Source organism: Oncorhynchus keta, unplaced genomic scaffold, assembly GCF_023373465.1.
Source record: "Oncorhynchus keta strain PuntledgeMale-10-30-2019 unplaced genomic scaffold, Oket_V2 Un_contig_3255_pilon_pilon, whole genome shotgun sequence".
In the NCBI taxonomy this organism is placed as follows: domain Eukaryota; kingdom Metazoa; phylum Chordata; class Actinopteri; order Salmoniformes; family Salmonidae; genus Oncorhynchus; species Oncorhynchus keta.
This window is the reverse complement of record NW_026287158.1, coordinates 37501-56976: the sequence shown is the minus strand read 5'-3', so window position 1 is coordinate 56976 and position 19476 is coordinate 37501. Positions and strand designations below refer to the sequence as shown.

Genomic DNA, 19476 nt, shown 5'->3' with positions numbered 1-19476 from the left:
CTGCACCCTCCTACATCCTCCCTGCACCCCTCCTACAGCCTCCCTGCACCCCTCCTACAGCCTCCTGCACCCCTCCTACAGCCTCCCTGCACCCCTCCTACAGCCTCCCCTGCACCCCTCCCACAGCCTCCCTGCACCCCTCCTACAGCCTCCCTGCACCCCTCCTACAGCCTCCCTGCACCCCTCCTACAGCCTCCCTGCACCCCTCCTACAGCTTCCCTGCACCCTACTTCTCACCCCTTAGTGAGTCCTTCAGGTCCGTCTACCGTCGGGTAGAACTCGTTGGTGATCTTGCCGAACTTGGAGAATATCTTGTGGATGACGTTCTTCAGTTTCTCCAGGCGCTCCGGGCCGACCTGGGGCACATTGTCCACGACAACCACAGAGTCGATCCCGTCTGCCTCCTGGGGCTTCTCCCGCAGCAGGTCACCCAGTAGCTCTACAGGGAGGAGGGGATGAGGGTAAAGAACATGTTATTTGATGAGGTAGTTTGATCAAACCAGGGTTTTCCATATCATTGATTGTGTATAGACAAAGACAGGACCCATGTAATAATAATGCCATTTAGCATACACTAAAGCGACTCATGTGTGCATACATTTTTTACATGTTTTACCAATTTACTGGCGACAATGTCACCTAAAATTAGCGGTTGTCCCCCAGAAAGTCAATTTACCATTTTTGCCACACCTGCTGAAAAGTAAACTTGGGTAAAGACTGTGAGGACGTAGTTTGGGCTTTGTTATAGTTTATAAAAACACACATCTGCATTCACTATTATCTGACAGCTGGTAGTTGAGGTTAGACAGTAAAACACTGACGGCGGGGAGTCAAAATGTCCCGCTTCAACTAACAACATGCATCAGCATTTATTTACAATAAGAACACAGCTAACAAACTAAATGTTGTAAAATGTCACAGACGTAGTAAATATTTCTCCTTTTGGTTCGCCATCCGGACACCTGAGTGAATCATTCATGAATGAATCCACACATTTAGCTTTTAGCAGCTACCCTTGGCTAATAACTAATATTATCACTTTCAATTTTTTTAAAGTCATCATTAACTGGTCTTCAAGTTTACCCTTCAAAAAAACACAATTTTCAAAGTATTTACTCAATTATTATATCCATTTTGGTTTATATTACATATCGGCCTTGTAGCTAACTAACATTATCACTTAATGCACGTCTCATTAACTGATCTTCACCTTGAACCTTCAAAATGTTTTAAATATTGAAATAATTTATGTACATTTGGAGTTTTATGGTAAAAAGTATTGAGTGAAGAAGCAGCACACAAATCAGATATTAACAGACCCACCTACACACGGTTCTTGAAGATGTTATTGATCACATAGTTATGAATGGTATTGGTCACATACATCATCTTAAAGATGTTAATGGTCACATACACGACAGTCTTAGATGTTAAATCGACATCAACCGGCAGATGGTATCGGTCACATAACAGGCGTTAAGTGTGTTTTGGTGACATACACATGGTTAAAATGCAGATGTTTTTTTACATCACATACACATTTACGTGAAAATGTTATTGGTCACATACACATGGATTTAGCAGATGTTATTGGTCACATACACATGGTTATCAGATGTTATTGGTCACATACACATGGTTGGCAGATGGTATTGGTCACATACACATGGTTAGCAGATATTTATTGGTCACAAAATGCGCAGTTGCTGTTAATTTTCTTTTTTAAATCGATTTTTTTTTATACACATATACCTTGACTGGTCCTTCTTACTTTCCGTAGTGAGGGAATCCATGAACGCTCCCGGTAAAACAAACACGGTTTCAGTCCCGCGAGATACTTTTGCAGGCTAGTTGCTATCGATCAAGCTCCGTCAATTTGTCCAACAACTTGCTTCTCAGATATCTTCAACATATAAGAATAGGTACTGTAGTTATCATGCATTTGTCATTCAACTCAGTTGTTTTGTGTAGCTGACTTGGTTAGTCTTGATTACGAACGTGTTGCCAATACAGTTCCTTACTTTACTAGCTCTGGTCAGGGCGGCAGTGTGCTTTACTATTAGACTCGATGAACGCTTTACTAAACGCCCTGGACCAGAGCTAGTAAACTACAATCTGTCTAAACTAAAGTCATATTCCCCCTCTTGGCTTTTCCCCATAGACATCTCTAAGCAGCATGGACAGCGAGTGCCTGGTGTTGTTGCCTCAGGTGTGCGCTGTACTAGCGGACCCCAGACAGTCCCTACCAGATGACACCAGCCTCGAGAAACTGCTGGACTGGTTCACTGGTCTCACCAAGGAGGGTGAGGAGACACACACACACACAGAGAAAGGTCTCACAAGCAAGAATAAGGAGGAGGGCTCACTGTGGTAATCCTATATAATCTCACACACTGCGGGGTGAGAGTCTTCCTATAATCTCACACACACAGCGAGGGTGAGAGTCTTCCCTATATAATCTCTCACACACAGCGAGGATGAGAGACTTCCCTATATAATCTCTCACACACAGCGAGGGTGAGAGTCTTCCTATATAATCTCTCACACACAGCGGCCTTGGGTATATTATTTATAGAGTCTTATCAATATGGTAATATAATCTCACACACACAGCGTAGGGTGAGAGACAGGTCCTAGTCATAATGGTAATCACACAGCGAGGTGTGACCATTAGACTTCCCTATATAATCTCCAGGCATCACACACACAGCGCACTGAGGATGAGAGACTACTGAATATGGTAATGAATACTGGCCTTGTGGTTATATGGTTATAGACCATTTATGGTTTTATACACTTGGTTTTATTTGGATGTGTTACAGTACTGTTGTCAGGAAAACAAGATTGCGCCACACCAGCTCTAAGCGATCATGACCTACACAGGATGACCATCCTGCTATTCCTACTGGGTACTGTTGACCAGGCATTAAGGCACTGCAGTGCACTGTGGGAATAGGTTGCCATTTTCAATCCACAGACAATAATACCCAATAACACCTGGGTGATGTTTTCCAGACCATGGCCTGGCCCTGTTGGTCACCTGCCCCTGTCTAGTGGACTACATATGGTCACGTGTCTGGACAAAATAGGATCCCAGCATGCTTTCCTTCAGCCTCAAGCTTTCCGGCCTGCTGGGGCACAGTCAACATGGTTCAACCTGCTAGAGGTGAACTGACTGATGACTGATAGGATATTCAATCCATCCAGGTAGTATTGGTAGGGGTAGAAGGAAACGCACACAAATCAGATGTTAATGGTCACCTACACATGGTTAGCAGATGTTATTGGTCACATGGTTAGATGGATGGTCACATACACATGGTTAGTAGATGTTAATGGTCACATACACATGATTAGTAGATGTTATTGGTCACACATACACATGGTCAGATGGTATTGGTCACATACACATGGTTAGTAGATGTTAATGGTCACATACACATGGTTAGCAGATGTTATTGGTCACATACACATGGTTATCAGATGTTATTGGTCACATACACATGGTTAGCAGATGGTCACATACACATGGTCAGCAGATGTTATTGGTCACATACACATGGTTAGCAGATGTTATTGGTCACATACACATGTTTAGCAGATGTTATTGGTCACATGGTTAGCAGATGTTATTGGTCACATACACATGGTTAGCAGATGTTATTGGTCACATACACATGGTTAGCAGATGTTATTGGTCACATACACATGGTTAGCAGATGTTAATGTGATTGTAGCGAAATGCTTGTGCTTCTAGTTCTGACCGTGCAGTAATATCTAACAAATGCACAACAACAACCAAATACACACAAATCTAAAGGGATGGAATAAGAATATGTACATATATATGGATGATAAAGAAGACAGAAACACATTAATCTCATATTCAGGCCCAACAGGTGTAGTCAATATGGTAATAGGGTAGTCAATATGGTAATAGGATAGTCATTATGGTAATAGGATAGAGTCAGGTGTAGTCAATATGGTAATAGGATAGTCAATATGGTAATAGGATAGTCAATATGGTAATAGGATAGTCAATATGGTAATAGGATAGTCAATATGGTAATAGGATAGTCAATATGGTAATAGGATAGTCAATATGGTAATAGGATAGTCAATATGGTAATAGGATAGTCAATATGGTAATAGGATAGTCAATATGGTAATAGGATAGTCAATATGGTAATAGGATAGTCACTGTGGTAATAGGGTAGTCAATATGGTAATAGGATAGTCACTGTGGTAATAGGGTAGTCAATATGGTAATAGGATAGTCACTGTGGTAATAGGGTAGTCAATATGCTAATAGGATAGTCAATATGGTAATAGGGTAGTCACTGTGGTAATAGGGTAGTCAATATGGTAATAGGATAGTCACTGTGGTAATAGGGTAGTCAATATGGTAATAGGATAGTCACTGTGGTAATAGGGTAGTCAATATGGTAATAGGATAGTCACTGTGGTAATAGGGTAGTCAATATGGTAATAGGATAGTCACTGTGGTAATAGGGTAGTCAATATGCTAATAGGATAGTCAATATGGTAATAGGGGTAGTCAATATGGTAATAGGATAGTCAATATGGTAATATGATAGTCAATGGGTGTAGTCAATATGGTAATAGGATAGTCAATGTAGTCAATATGGTAATAGGATAGAGTCAGGTGTAGTCAATATGGTAATAGGATAGAGTCAGGTGTAGTCATTATGGTAATAGGATAGAGTCAGGTGTAGTCATTATGGTAATAGGATAGTCTCAGGTGTAGTCAATATGGTAATAGGATAGAGTCAGGTGTAGTCAATATGGTAATAGGATAGAGTCAGGTGTAGTCAATATGGTAATAGGATAGAGTCAGGTGTAGTCAATATGGTAATAGGATAGTCTCAGGTGTAGTCATTATGGTAATAGGATAGTCTCAGGTGTAGTCAATATGGTAATAGGATAGAGTCAGGTGTAGTCATTATGGTAATAGGGATAGAGTCAGGTGTAGTCATTATGGTAATAGGATAGTCTCAGGTGTAGTCAATATGGTAATAGGATAGAGTCAGGTGTAGTCATTATGGTAATAGGATAGAGTCAGGTGTAGTCATTATGGTAATAGGATAGTCAATATGGTAATAGGGTAGTCAATATGGTAATCGGGTAGTCAATATGGTAATAGGATAGAGTCAGGTGTAGTCAATATGGTAATAGGATAGAGTCAGGTGTAGTCATTATGGTAATAGGATAGAGTCAGGTGTAGTCATTATGGTAATAGGATAGTCAATATGGTAATAGGGTAGTCAATATGGTAATAGGGTAGTCATTATGGTAATAGGATAGAGTCAGGTGTAGTCAATGTGGTAATAGGATAGAGTCAGGTGTAGTCAATGTGGTAATAGGATAGTCAATGTGGTAATAGGGTAGTCAATATGGTAATAGGATAGTCAATATGGTAATAGGGTAGTCAATATGGTAATAGGATAGTCAATATGGTAATAGGATAGTCAATGTGGTAATAGGATAGTCAATATGGTAATAGGATAGTCAATATGGTAATAGGATAGTCAAGTCATTATGGTAATAGGATAGTCTCAGGTGTAGTCATTATGGTAATAGGATAGTCTCAGGTGTAGTCATTATGGTAATAGGATAGAGTCAGGTGTAGTCATTATGGTAATAGGATAGAGTCAGGTGTAGTCATTATGGTAATAGGATAGTCTCAGGTGTAGTCATTATGGTAATAGGATAAGAGTCAGGTGTAGTCATTATGGTAATAGGATAGAGTCAGGTGTAGTCATGATGGTAATAGGATAGTCTCAGGTGTAGTCATTATGGTAATAGGATAAGAGTCAGGTGTAGTCAATATGGTAATAGGATAGTCAATATGGTAATGGGGTAGTCAATATGGTAATAGGATAGTCAGGTGTAGTCAATATGGTAATAGGGTAGTCAATGTGGTAATAGGATAGAGTCAGGTGTAGTCAATATGGTAATAGGGTAGTCAATATGGTAATAGGGTAGTCAATATGGTAATAGGGTAGTCAATGTGGTAATAGGGTAGTCAATGTGGTAATAGGATAGTCAATGTGGTAATAGGGTGGTCAATATGGTAATGGGGTAGTCAATATGGTAATAGGGTAGTCAATATGGTAATAGGGTAGTCAATATGGTAATAGGGTAGTCAATGTGGTAATAGGATAGGCAATATGGTAATAGGATAGTCATTATGGTAATAGGATAGTCAATATGGTAATAGGGTAGTCAATATGGTAATAGGATAGTCAATATGGTAATAGGGTAGTCAATGTGGTAATAGGGTAGAGTCAGGTGTAGTCAATATGGTAATAGGATAGTCAATATGGTAATAGGATAGTCAATATGGTAATAGGGTAGTCAATGTGGTAATAGGGTAGTCAATGTGGTAATAGGATAGAGTCAGGTGTAGTCAATATGGTAATAGGATAGTCAATATGGTAATAGGATAGTCAATATGGTAATAGGATAGTCAATATGGTAATAGGGTAGTCAATATGGTAATAGGATAGTGTAAATATGGTAATAGGATAGTCAATATGGTAATAGGATAGTCAATATGGTAATAGGATAGTCAATATGGTAATAGGGTAGTCAATGTGGTAATAGGGTAGAGCAAGGTAATAGGATAGTCATTATGGTAATAGGATAGTCAATATGGTAATAGGATAGTCATTATGGTAATAGGATAGTCAATATGGTAATAGGATAGTCTCAGGTGGAAGTTTCACCATATTGCTTACACCAATCAAATCCTCTCCGCTCTCCACAAGTGCTTAGGGTTTAGGGGTCCATTTGTGATTGGGCGTCGGACTGTCTTCACCTCCTAGACATTAGTTATCTCTTCATCCCATCTCAGGATCGATCCATCCTGGGCGTGGCCTACGACAGCGAGCGATGGCAGGTGGCTGGCCAATGGGAGGATCCGAGCGTGCGGATTGGCTGGATCCATGGCCTGAGTAACATGATGCGCCACACACAGGCCTTCCACTTCCTGGATCAGGCTGGTAGGTATGCCGCAGCTGGCAACTCAGAAACCTCAGACTTCCGACTTCAAGTCGGTTACAGAGAACTGGGAACTGGTCATCCCACTCCAAATCCAAAGTCGGTAACTCGGGGCATCTTTCTAGAGCTTCGACTTTCCAACCTGAAGATCACCGACATCGTGATTTGAATGCATTTTGTTCCCGAGTTCCCGGCTGTCATGAAAGCAACAGTAGTAGTATAGTAGTATACTATCTAGGGTAGCCTTTCTATGGGTTTCTATCAACAGTAGTACTACAGTAGTATACTATCTAGAGCAGCCTTTCTATGGTTTTCTATCAACAGTAGTACTATAGTAGTATACTATCTAGGGTAGCCTTTCTATGGTTTTCTATCAACAGTAGTACTATAGTAGTATACTATCTAGAGCAGCCTTTCTATGGGTTTCTATCTACAGGTTACTACAGTAGTATACTATCTAGAGCAGCCTTTCTATGGGTTTCTATCAACAGTAGTACTATAGTAGTATACTATCTAGAGCAGCCTTTCTATGGGTTTCTATCAACAGTAGTACTATAGTAGTATACTATCTAGAGCAGCCTTTCTATGGGTTTCTATCAACAGTAGTACTATAGTAGTATACTATCTAGGGCAGCCTTTCTATGGGTTTCTATCTACAGTAGTACTATAGTAGTATACTATCTAGGGCAGCCTTTCTATGGGTTTCTATCAACAGTAGTACTATAGTAGTATACTATCTAGGGCAGCCTTTATGGGTTTCTATCAACAGTAGTACTATAGTAGTATACTATCTAGAACAGCCTTTCTATGAGTTTCTATCTACAGGTTACTACAGTAGTATACTATCTAGAGCAGCCTTTCTATGGGTTTCTATCAACAGTAGTACTATAGTAGTATACTATCTAGAGCAGCCTTTCTATGGGTTTCTATCAACACGGTAGTATACTGGTAGTAGGATGTTACCATATTGACTACCCTATTACCATAATGACTACACCTGACTCTGGTCCTTCTGTAGCTCAGTTGGTAGAGCATGGCGCTTGTAACGCCAGGGTAGTGGGTTCGATCCCCGGGACCACCCATACGTAGAATGTATGCACACATGACTGTAAGTCGCTTTGGATAAAAGCGTCTGCTAAATGGCATATATTATTATTATTATATACGGTAGCAGTCTTTCTTAAAGTATAGTTTTCTATCCACCGGTTTAGCTGACAACGTCTCGACAAACGAAGCGCTCTTCAAAGGGTCAGAATGCCGTGTGTTGTTCTGGTTGGTCGAATAGCACTGATGACGAGGAACTGTCATCTGTGGGAATCTGACGAGGAACTGTCATGTGGGGAATCTGATGAGGAACTGTCATGTGGGGAATCTGACGAGGAACTGTCATGTGGGGATGTCACGTGGGGGAATCTGAGGAACTGTCACGTGGGGAATCACGTGACGAGACGAACTGTCACGTGGGGAATCTGACGAGGAACTGTCACGTGGGGAATCTGACGAGGAACTGTCACGTGGGGAATCTGACGAGGAACTGTCACGTGGGGAATCTGACGAGGAACTTGTCACGTGGGGAATCTGACGAGGAACTGTCACGTGGGGAATCTGACGAGGAACTGTCACGTGGGGAAATCTGACGAGGAACTGTCACGTGGGGAATCTGACGAGGAACTGTCACGTGGGGAATCTGACGAGGAACTGTCACGTGGGGAATCTGACGAGGAACTGTCATGTGGGGAATCTGAAGTGACTCGTTTCAGTTCGTTTGATCTTGTTCTCAGGTGTGGGTTATTTTTTTGTGTTTTGCTAATATGGCAAAGCAATAAATTTGCTAGCTAGCTAACCAACAACTGTAACAATGCATTTGAGACAAGTTCTCATTGTGCAACTTTATGTTTTCAATTAACATTGGAGATTAAATATTGTTTACATGTTATCAATAATCTAAGCCAACCCTGTCTGTTTCCCCATAGTTGGGCATCCGTCGGTTTTGTTGCTAAACAACCAACCTGTCTATGTTAATGGTAGGTCTCGACATGTCAGAGTGACCGCAGTCGGGGTCTCAACATACTGTTGAGAGGTAGAATAGTAGAATCTGCATACTGTTGAGAATTAGAATAGTAGAATCTGCACACTGTTGAGAATTAGAATAGTAGAATACACATACTGTTGAGAATTAGAATAATAGAATACACATACTGTTGAGAATTAGAATAGTAGAATACACATACTGTTGAGAGGTAGAATAGTAGAATCTGCATACTGTTGAGAATTAGAATAGTAGAATCTGCACACTGTTGAGAATTAGAATAGTAGAATACACATACTGTTGAGAATTAGAATAATAGAATACACATACTGTTGAGAATTAGAATAGTAGAATACACATACTGTTGAGAATTAGAATAATAGAATACACATACTGTTGAGAATTAGAATAGTAGAATACACATACTGTTGAGAATTAGAATAGTAGAATACTACTGTTGAGAATTAGAATAGTAGAATACACATACTGTTGAGAATTAGAATAATAGAATACACATACTGTTGATATTTAGAATAGTAGAATACACATACTGTTGAGATTTAGAATAGTAGAATACACATACTGTTGAGATTTAGAATAGTAGAATACACATACTGTTGAGAATTAGAATAGTAGACTACACATACTGTTGAGAATTAGAATAGTAGAATACACATACTGTTGAGATTTAGAATAGTAGAATACACATACTGTTGAGAATTAGAATAATAGAATACACATACTGTTGAGAATTAGAATAGTAGAATACACATACTGTGAGAATTAGAATAGTAGAATACACATACTGTTGACAATTAGAATAATAGAATACACATACTGTTGACAATTAGAATAGTAGAATACACATACTGTTGAGAATTAGAATAGTAGAATACACATACTGTTGACAATTAGAATAATAGAATACACATACTGTTGACAATTAGAATAGTAGAATAAACATACTGTTGAGAATTAGAATAGTAGAATACACATACTGTTGACAATTAGAATAGTAGAATACACATACTGTTGACAATTAGAATAGTAGAATACACATACTGTTGACAATTAGAATAGTAGAATAAACACGGTAGACTCTGCGTCAGCAGTTGTTATTCGCTTGTTGTGTCAGCCACTCAATTAGACATGTCAGCCAACACTATTTAGATTGGTGAGTTAGTCTAGTCAGCTATCTAAACTAGTCAGGTAGTCTAGCCAGCTATCTAAACTAGTCAGGTAGTCTAGCCAGCTATCTAAACTAGTCAGGTAGTCTAGCCAGCTATCTAAACTAGTCAGGTAGTCTAGTCAGCTATCTAAACTAGTCAGGTAGTCTAGCCAGCTATCTAAACTAGTCAGTTAGCTATCTAAACTGGTCAGGTAGTCTAGACAGCTATCTAAACTAGTCAGGTAGTCTAGTCAGCTATCTAAACTAGTCAGGTAGTCTAGCCAGCTATCTAAACTAGTCAATTAGCTATCTAAACTGGTCAGGTAGTCTAGACAGCTATCTAAACTGGTCAGTTAGCTATCTAAACAAGTCAGGTAGTCTAGCCAGCTATCTAAACTGGTCAGTTAGCTATCTAAACTGGTCAGGTAGTCTAGACAGCTATCTAAACTGGTCAGTTAGCTATCTAAACTGGTCAGGTAGTCTAGACAGCTATCTAAACTGGTCAGTTAGCTATCTAAACTGGTCAGGTAGTCTAGACAGCTATCTAAACTAGTCAGGTAGTCTAGCCAGCTATCTAAACTGGTCAGGTAGTCTAGCCAGCTATCTAAACTGGTCAGGTAGTCTAGCCAGGTATCTAAACTGGTCAGGTAGTCTAGCTAGCTATCTAAACTGGTCAGGTAGTCTAGTCAGCTATCTAAACTGGTCAGGTAGTCTAGTCTGCTATCTAAACTAGTCAGGTAGTCTAGTCAGCTATCTAAACTAGTCAGTTAGTCTAGCCAACTATCTAATCTAGTCAGTTAGTCTAGTCAGCTATCTAAACTGGTCAGGTAGTCTAGCCAGCTATCTAAACTGGTCAGGTAGTCTAGTCAGCTATCTAAACTAGTCAGGTAGTCTAGCCAGCTATCTAAACTGGTCAGTTAGTCTAGCCAGCTATCTAAACTGGTCAGGTAGTCTAGCCAGCTATCTAAACTGGTCAGGTAGTCTAGCCAGCTATCTAAACTGGTCAGGTAGTCTAGCCAGCTATCTAAACTGGTCAGGTAGTCTAGCCAGCTATCTAAACTGGTCAGGTAGTCAGTTATCTATCTAAACTGGCCAGGTAGTCTAACCCTAACCCTAACCCTAACCCTAGTACCCCTACACATCAACTCAGTACTGGTACTCTGTGTATACAGTCATGTTATTACCTAGTACCCTACACATCAACTCAGTACTGGTACTCTGTGTATACAGCCATGTTATTACTTAGTACCCCTACACATCAACTCTGTACTGGTACTCTGTGTATACAGCCATGTTATTACCTCGTACCCCAACACATCAACTCAGTACTGGTACTCTGTGTATCCTTGTAAACAGCCATGTTATTACCTAGTACCCCTACACATCAACTCAGTACTGGTACTCTGTGTATACAGCCATGTTATTACTTAGTACCCCTACACATCAACTCTGTACTGGTACTCTGTGTATACAGCCATGTTATTACCTCGTACCCCAACACATCAACTCAGTACTGGTACTCTGTGTAAACAGCCATGTTATTACCTAGTACCCCTACACATCAACTCAGTACTGGTACTCTGTGTAAACAGCCATGTTATTACCTAGTACCCCTACACATCAACTCAGTACTGGTACTCTGTGTAAACAGCCATGTTATTACCTAGTACCCCTACACATCAACTCAGTACTGGTACTCTGTGTATACAGCCATGTTATTACCTAGTACCCCTACACATCAACTCAGTACTGGTACTCTGTGTAAACAGCCATGTTATTACCTATTACCCCTACACATCAACTCAGTACTGGTACTCTGTGTATACAGCCATGTTATTACCTAGTACCCCTACACATCAACTCAGTACTGGTACTCTGTGTAAACAGCCATGTTATTACCTAGTACCCCTACACATCAACTCAGTACTGGTACTCTGTGTAAACAGCCATGTTATTACCTAGTACCCCTACACATCAACTCAGTACTGGTACTCTGTGTAAACAGCCATGTTATTACCTAGTACCCCTACACATCAACTCAGTACTGGTACTCTGTGTATACAGCCATGTTATTACCTAGTACCCCTACACATCAACTCAGTACTGGTACTCTGTGTATACAGCCATGTTATTACCTAGTACCCCTACACATCAACTCAGTACTGGTACTCTGTGTATACAGTCATGTTATTACCTAGTACCCCTACACATCAACTCAGTACTGGTACTCTGTGTATACAGCCATGTTATTACCTAGTACCCTACACATCAACTCAGTACTGGTACTCTGTGTAAACAGCCATGTTATTACCTAGTACCCCTACACATCAACTCAGTACTGGTACTCTGTGTAAACAGCCATGTTATTACCTAGTACCCCTACACATCAACTCAGTACTGGTACTCTGTGTAACAGCCATGTTATTACCTAGTACCCCTACACATCAACTCAGTACTGGTACTCTGTGTAAACAGCCATGTTATTACCTAGTACCCCTACACATCAACTCAGTACTGGTACTCTGTGTATACAGCCATGTTATTACCTAGTACCCCTACACATCAACTCAGTACTGGTACTCTGTGTAAACAGCCATGTTATTACCTAGTACCCCTACACATCAACTCAGTACTGGTACTCTGTGTATACAGCCATGTTATTACCTAGTACCCCTACACATCAACTCAGTACTGGTACTCTGTGTATACAGCCATGTTATTACCTAGTACCCCTACACATCAACTCAGTACTGGTACTCTGTGTATACAGCCATGTTATTACCTAGTACCCCTACACATCAACTCAGTACTGGTACTCTGTGTATACAGCCATGTTATTACCTAGTACCCCTACACATCAACTCAGTACTGGTACTCTGTGTATACAGCCATGTTATTACCTAGTACCCCTACACATCAACTCAGTACTGGTACTCTGTGTATACAGCCATGTTATTACCTAGTACCCCTACACATCAACTCAGTACTGGTACTCTGTGTATACAGCCATGTTATTACCTAGTACCCCTACACATCAACTCAGTACTGGTACTCTGTGTATACAGCCATGTTATTACCTAGTACCCTACACATCAACTCAGTACTGGTACTCTGTGTATACAGCCATGTTATTACCTAGTACCCCTACACATCAACTCAGTACTGGTACTCTGTGTATACAGCCATGTTATTACCTATTACCCCTACACATCAACTCAGTACTGGTACTCTGTGTAAACAGCCATGTTATTACCTAGTACCCTACACATCAACTCAGTACTGGTACTCTGTGTATACAGCCATGTTATTACCTATTACCCCTACACATCAACTCAGTACTGGTACTCTGTGTATACAGCCATGTTATTACCTAGTACCCCTACACATCAACTCAGTACTGGTACTCTGTGTATACAGCCATGTTATTACCTAGTACCCCTACACATCAACTCAGTACTGGTACTCTGTGTATACAGCCATGTTATTACCTAGTACCCCTACACATCAACTCAGTACTGGTACTCTGTGTATACAGCCATGTTATTACCTAGTACCCCTATCAACTTACTGGTACTCTGTGTATACAGCCATGTTATTACCTAGTACCCCTACACATCAACTCAGTACTGGTACTCTGTGTATACAGCCATGTTATTACCTAGTACCCTACACATCAACTCAGTACTGGTACTCTGTGTAAACAGCCATGTTATTACCTAGTACCCCTACACATCAACTCAGTACTGGTACTCTGTGTATACAGCCATGTTATTACCTAGTACCCCCTACACATCAACTCAGTACTGGTACTCTGTGTAAACAGCCATGTTATTACCTAGTACCCCTACACATCAACTCAGTACTGGTACTCTGTGTATACAGCCATGTTATTACCTAGTACCCCTACACATCAACTCAGTACTGGTACTCTGTGTATACAGCCATGTTATTACCTAGTACCCTACACATCAACTCAGTACTGGTACTCTGTGTATACAGCCATGTTATTACCTAGTACCCCTACACATCAACTCAGTACTGGTACTCTGTGTATACAGCCATGTTATTACCTAATACCCCTACACATCAACTCAGTACTGGTACTCTGTGTATACAGCCATGTTATTACCTAGTACCCCTACACATCAACTCAGTACTGGTACTCTGTGTATACAGCCATGTTATTACCTAGTACCCCTACACATCAACTCAGTACTGGTACTCTGTGTATACAGTCATGTTATTACCTAGTACCCCTACACATCAACTCAGTACTGGTACTCTGTGTAAACAGCCATGTTATTACCTAGTACCCCTACACATCAACTCAGTACTGGTACTCTGTGTATACAGCCATGTTATTACCTAGTACCCCTACACATCAACTCAGTACTGGTACTCTGTGTATACAGCCATGTTATTACCTAGTACCCCTACACATCAACTCAGTACTGGTACTCTGTGTATACAGCCATGTTATTACCTAGTACCCCTACACATCAACTCAGTACTGGTACTCTGTGTATACAGCCATGTTATTACCTAGTACCCCTACACATCAACTCAGTACTGGTACTCTGTGTATACAGCCATGTTATTACCTAGTACCCCTACACATCAACTCAGTACCGGTACTCTGTGTATACAGCCATGTTATTACCTAGTACCCTACACATCAACTCAGTACCGGTACTCTGTGTATACAGCCATGTTATTACCTAGTACCCCTACACATCAACTCAGTACTGGTACTCTGTGTATACAGCCATGTTATTACCTAGTACCCCTACACATCAACTCAGTACTGGTACTCTGTGTAAACAGCCATGTTATTACCTAGTACCCCTACACATCAACTCAGTACTGGTACTCTGTGTATACAGCCATGTTATTACCTAGTACCCCTACACATCAACTCAGTACTGGTACTCTGTGTATACAGCCATGTTATTACCTAGTACCCCTACACATCAACTCAGTACTGGTACTCTGTGTATACAGCCATGTTATTACCTAGTACCCCTACACATCAACTCAGTACTGGTACTCTGTGTAAACAGCCATGTTATTACCTAGTACCCCTACACATCAACTCAGTACTGGTACTCTGTGTATACAGCCATGTTATTACCTAGTACCCCTACACATCAACTCAGTACTGGTACTCTGTGTATACAGCCATGTTATTACCTAGTACCCCTACACATCAACTCAGTACTGGTACTCTGTGTATACAGCCATGTTATTACCTAGTACCCCTACACATCAACTCAGTACTGGTACTCTGTGTATACAGCCATGTTATTACCTAGTACCCCTACACATCAACTCAGTACTGGTACTCTCAGCCATGTTGTTGTTGTGTATTTATTATTACATGTTGTGTTTATCTATTATTTCTCTATTGTCTTTCTCTCCTCATTGTTGGGAAGGGCCCGTATAAGAAAGCATTTCACTGTTAGTCAACACCTGTTGTTTACGAAGCAAATGTATTTGATTGTATCTCCTCAGGCCTGACCAAACCCCTCCTCCAGCTACAGACTGACCCCAGCCTATTCGTCGCCTCGGCCGCAAATCACCTCCTGGCCCGCCTCCTAACCTTCCACCAGCCGGCTACAACCTCACACACAACCCAGGGGAATGGCCTCACTGTTCCACCCAATAAGGAAGAGGTAGAATTGGACGTAACCATGGAGACAAGTCCAGGAAGCGGGTGTTCCATCACCATGGAGATCTTGAAGCACCTGGAGAGCTCTCTGGAGTCAGACAGCCACACCCAGGTACGATTGGTTGATTGAGAATATATATATATATATATATATATATATATATATATTTTTATATATTTTTTATACTTTTACAGCGGTGCCCCTAGAGGAGATGGGAGGGAAAGGAAAGGGGGGGAGGAGAAAGAAGTGGTTGACGACAGATAATTATAGCTGCGAGAAGCAATGAACGGGGTTCACAGGATGACAGAAAGATCAGTTGGATCAAAGGAAGTATCATGTAGGAACTACCTTCCTTTATGTGCAATCAGTGAAGGCAATACCATGTTCATCCACGTTTATCTGCATTTCTCTGTTTAGTGAGTCCTCCAGATCAGAGGCAGTAGGGACGCCCAGGGATGTTCTCTGTTTAGTGAGTCCTCCAGATCAGAGGCAGTAGGGACGACCAGGGATGTTCTCTGTTTAGTGAGTCCTCAGATCAGAAGCAGTAGATGACCAGGGATGTTCTCTGTTTAGTGAGTCCTCCAGATCAGAGGCAGTAGGGACGACCAGGGATGTTCTCTGTTTAGTGAGTCCTCCAGATCAGAGGCAGTAGGGATGACCAGGAATGTTCTCTGTTTAGTGTTTAGTGAGTCCTCCAGATCAGAGGCAGTAGATGACCAGGGATGTTCTCTGTTTAGTGAGTCCTCCAGATCAGAGGCAGTAGGGACGACCAGGGATGTTCTCTGTTTAGTGAGTCCTCCAGATCAGAGGCAGTAGATGACCAGGGATGTTCTCTGTTTAGTGAGTCCTCCAGGTCAGAGGCAGTAGGGATGACCAGGGATGTTCTCTGTTTAGTGAGTCCTCCAGATCAGAGGCAGTAGGGACGACCAGGGATGTTCTCTGTTTAGTGAGTCATCCAGATCAGAGGCAGTAGGGATGACCAGGGATGTTCTCTGTTTAGTGAGTCCTCCAGATCAGAGGCAGTAGATGACCAGGGATGTTCTCTGTTTAGTGAGTCCTCCAGATCAGAGGCAGTAGATGACCAGGGATGTTCTTTGTTTAGTGAGTCCTCCAGATCAGAGGCAGTAGATGACCAGGGATGTTCTCTGTTTAGTGTGTGATTTGAACCATGTTCCTGTCCTGCTATTGGCTGAATATATACGAGGCAATTTAGCAATTAGTATTTGTTATCTAATAGTTATGATAAATTAGGTGTTGTTGCTCACTGTTGGCATATAGATAAATGTGGACATGTTTGTTATATACAGCTGGCTCCCGGCACAAGGAGTCGCTAGAGCGCGATGGGACAAGGAGTCGCTATGGGACAAGGACGTCCTGGCCGGCACAATGAGTCGCTAGGCGCGATGGGACAAGGACGTCCCGGTCGGCACAAGGAGTCGCTAGAGCGCGATCCCCTAACCTGGACGGCTGGGCCGATTGTGCGCCGCCTCGTGAGACTCCCTGTCGCGGCCGGCTGCGACACAGCCCGGGATCGAATCCGGATCTGTAGTGACGCCTCTAGCACTGCGGGATCATTGCCTTTGACCGCTACGCCGCTCCACGAGGACCTAAGGCCTCTAGCACTGCGGGATCATTGCCTTTGACCACTACCCCGCTCGCGAGGACCTAAGGCCTCTTGGCACTGCGGGATCATTGCCTTTGACCGTTACCCCGCTCACGAGGACCTGGCCTCTAGCACTGCGGGATCATTGCCTTTGACCGTTACCCGCTCGCGAGGACCTAAAGCCTCTAGCACTGCGGGATCATTGCCTTTGACCATTACCCCGCTCGCGAGGACCTAAGGCCTCTTGCACTGCGGGATCATTGCTGCTGCTGACCATTACCCCGCTCGCGAGGACCTAAGGCCTCTTGCACTGCGGGATCATTGCCTGACCATTACCTCTAGGACCTAAGGCCTCTAGCACTGCGGGATCATTGCCTTTGACCATTACCCCGCTGAGGACCTAAGGCCTCTTGCACTGCGGGATCATTGCTGACCGTTACCTAGGACCTAAGGCCTCTAGCACTGCGGGATCATTGCCTTTGAGTTACCCGCTCGCGAGGACCTAAGGCCTCTGGTACTGCCATTGCCTTAGACCGCTAGCCGCTCGCGAGGACCTAAGGCCTCTAGCACTGCGGGATCATTGCCTTCCGCTACGCCGCTCGCGAGGGACCTAAGGCCTCTAGTACTGCGGGATCATTGCCTTAGACCTGCCCCGCTCGCCACCTAAGGTCTCTAGCACAGCGGGATCATTGCCTTAGACCGCTACGCCGCTCGCGAGGACCTAAGGCCCTCTAGTACTGCGGGATCATTGCCTTAGACCGCTTTCGCGAGGACCTAAGGCCTCTAGTTTCTAACAGACAACTTAGAAAAATGATCTACGCTTTAGTTATTTGACCATATATATATATATATATATATATATATATATATATATATATATATATATATATATATATACCCATATATATATATATATATATATAGTTATTCGAATAACAACAGGTTTCTGTTACTGTAATTTAATTAATTAATGGAATTCCCTTAATTTATTTTTTGAGAATTTATAAGATTCTTGTTTGCATAAAATATACGGGAGACCAGTCTTTTCAATAATAGGTAACAGTATTTATTCTCGGAGCGCGCTGCCACGTTACCACGAGCAACAGTTTATATACAATAACATGATGTCATTTCATTGCTTCTAGAATGAATCCCGACCGAGAATTAAGTGAGGTTAAAAGTTCATTCTAACTTACTCACAAGTCACACAACATAACTGAGTTAACTTTTGACCCCCCAACATTATCGATCACCACTTAGCTGACCGTTCTAATTAACAGAAAACCTAGGAATTCACTCTGCCTTATCTAAAACACCCCAGAGCTCAGTTTGGTCGGTTCAACCACAGGTTAACTACCTTATCTGTTTACTTAATCACAACCCATTTCTTTCTTCCTAGTTGGAATGGTGTTCATTAACTTTAATTACTCCTTGTCCCTGTCACACAATCCCTTCTTATGAACTCATAGTGTTAATCAGATATAAATATAAGTATAATATAATAATATATATAATATAAGTTTACTTACAGTTCCATTTAAAATGATTTGTTCAGTCATTTAATCATAAATTTTCTAACAGGTTTTCACCTTTTAATAATGATGATGTGTTTCTGAAGGTGTTTTTATAATGGTCTTCTCTTGTTATGACGTGTGACCAGGTGCTCCAGGGGCTGAGGCTGCTGGCCCTGACTCTCCCCGAGCTGGAGGCTCCTCTGCGGGGCTCGGTGATCAGGCGAGTCCTGAGGTCTCTGGAGGGGTTGGTCCGAGAAGGAGCAGTGGCTCAGCCTCTAATGGACGTCCTGCTGGCTACATACAGGTGTGTTTGGTGATCGGACCGCATTATGGTGCTGGGTTGATTCTGAACATCGCTTGTGTTTCCAAGGTAACCAGGTTGCTACGACAACGTGCTGTTTATTTAGTACTAAAAAGAAGAGGGGGAAAAAATTGCTGAAACGGGGGAGGGACTACATGGACATGGTCCA

The 19476-nt window shown here is 41.9% G+C and overlaps 1 protein-coding gene across 1 annotated transcript in view; it reads left to right on the top strand.

Annotated features, from left to right (window-relative positions):
- The first annotated feature begins 2176 nt into the window (after positions 1–2176).
- LOC127923789 (BRCA1-associated ATM activator 1-like) overlaps positions 2177–19476 on the top strand; it is a 20900-nt gene continuing 3600 nt past the window's right edge. Inside the window, exons 1-4 of the mRNA XM_052507834.1 lie at positions 2177–2303; positions 6849–7025; positions 15732–16000; positions 19153–19310. Of these exons, the coding sequence (XP_052363794.1) occupies positions 2177–2303; positions 6849–7025; positions 15732–16000; positions 19153–19310 (731 nt within the window). The remainder of the gene's footprint in view (positions 2304–6848; positions 7026–15731; positions 16001–19152; positions 19311–19476) is intronic.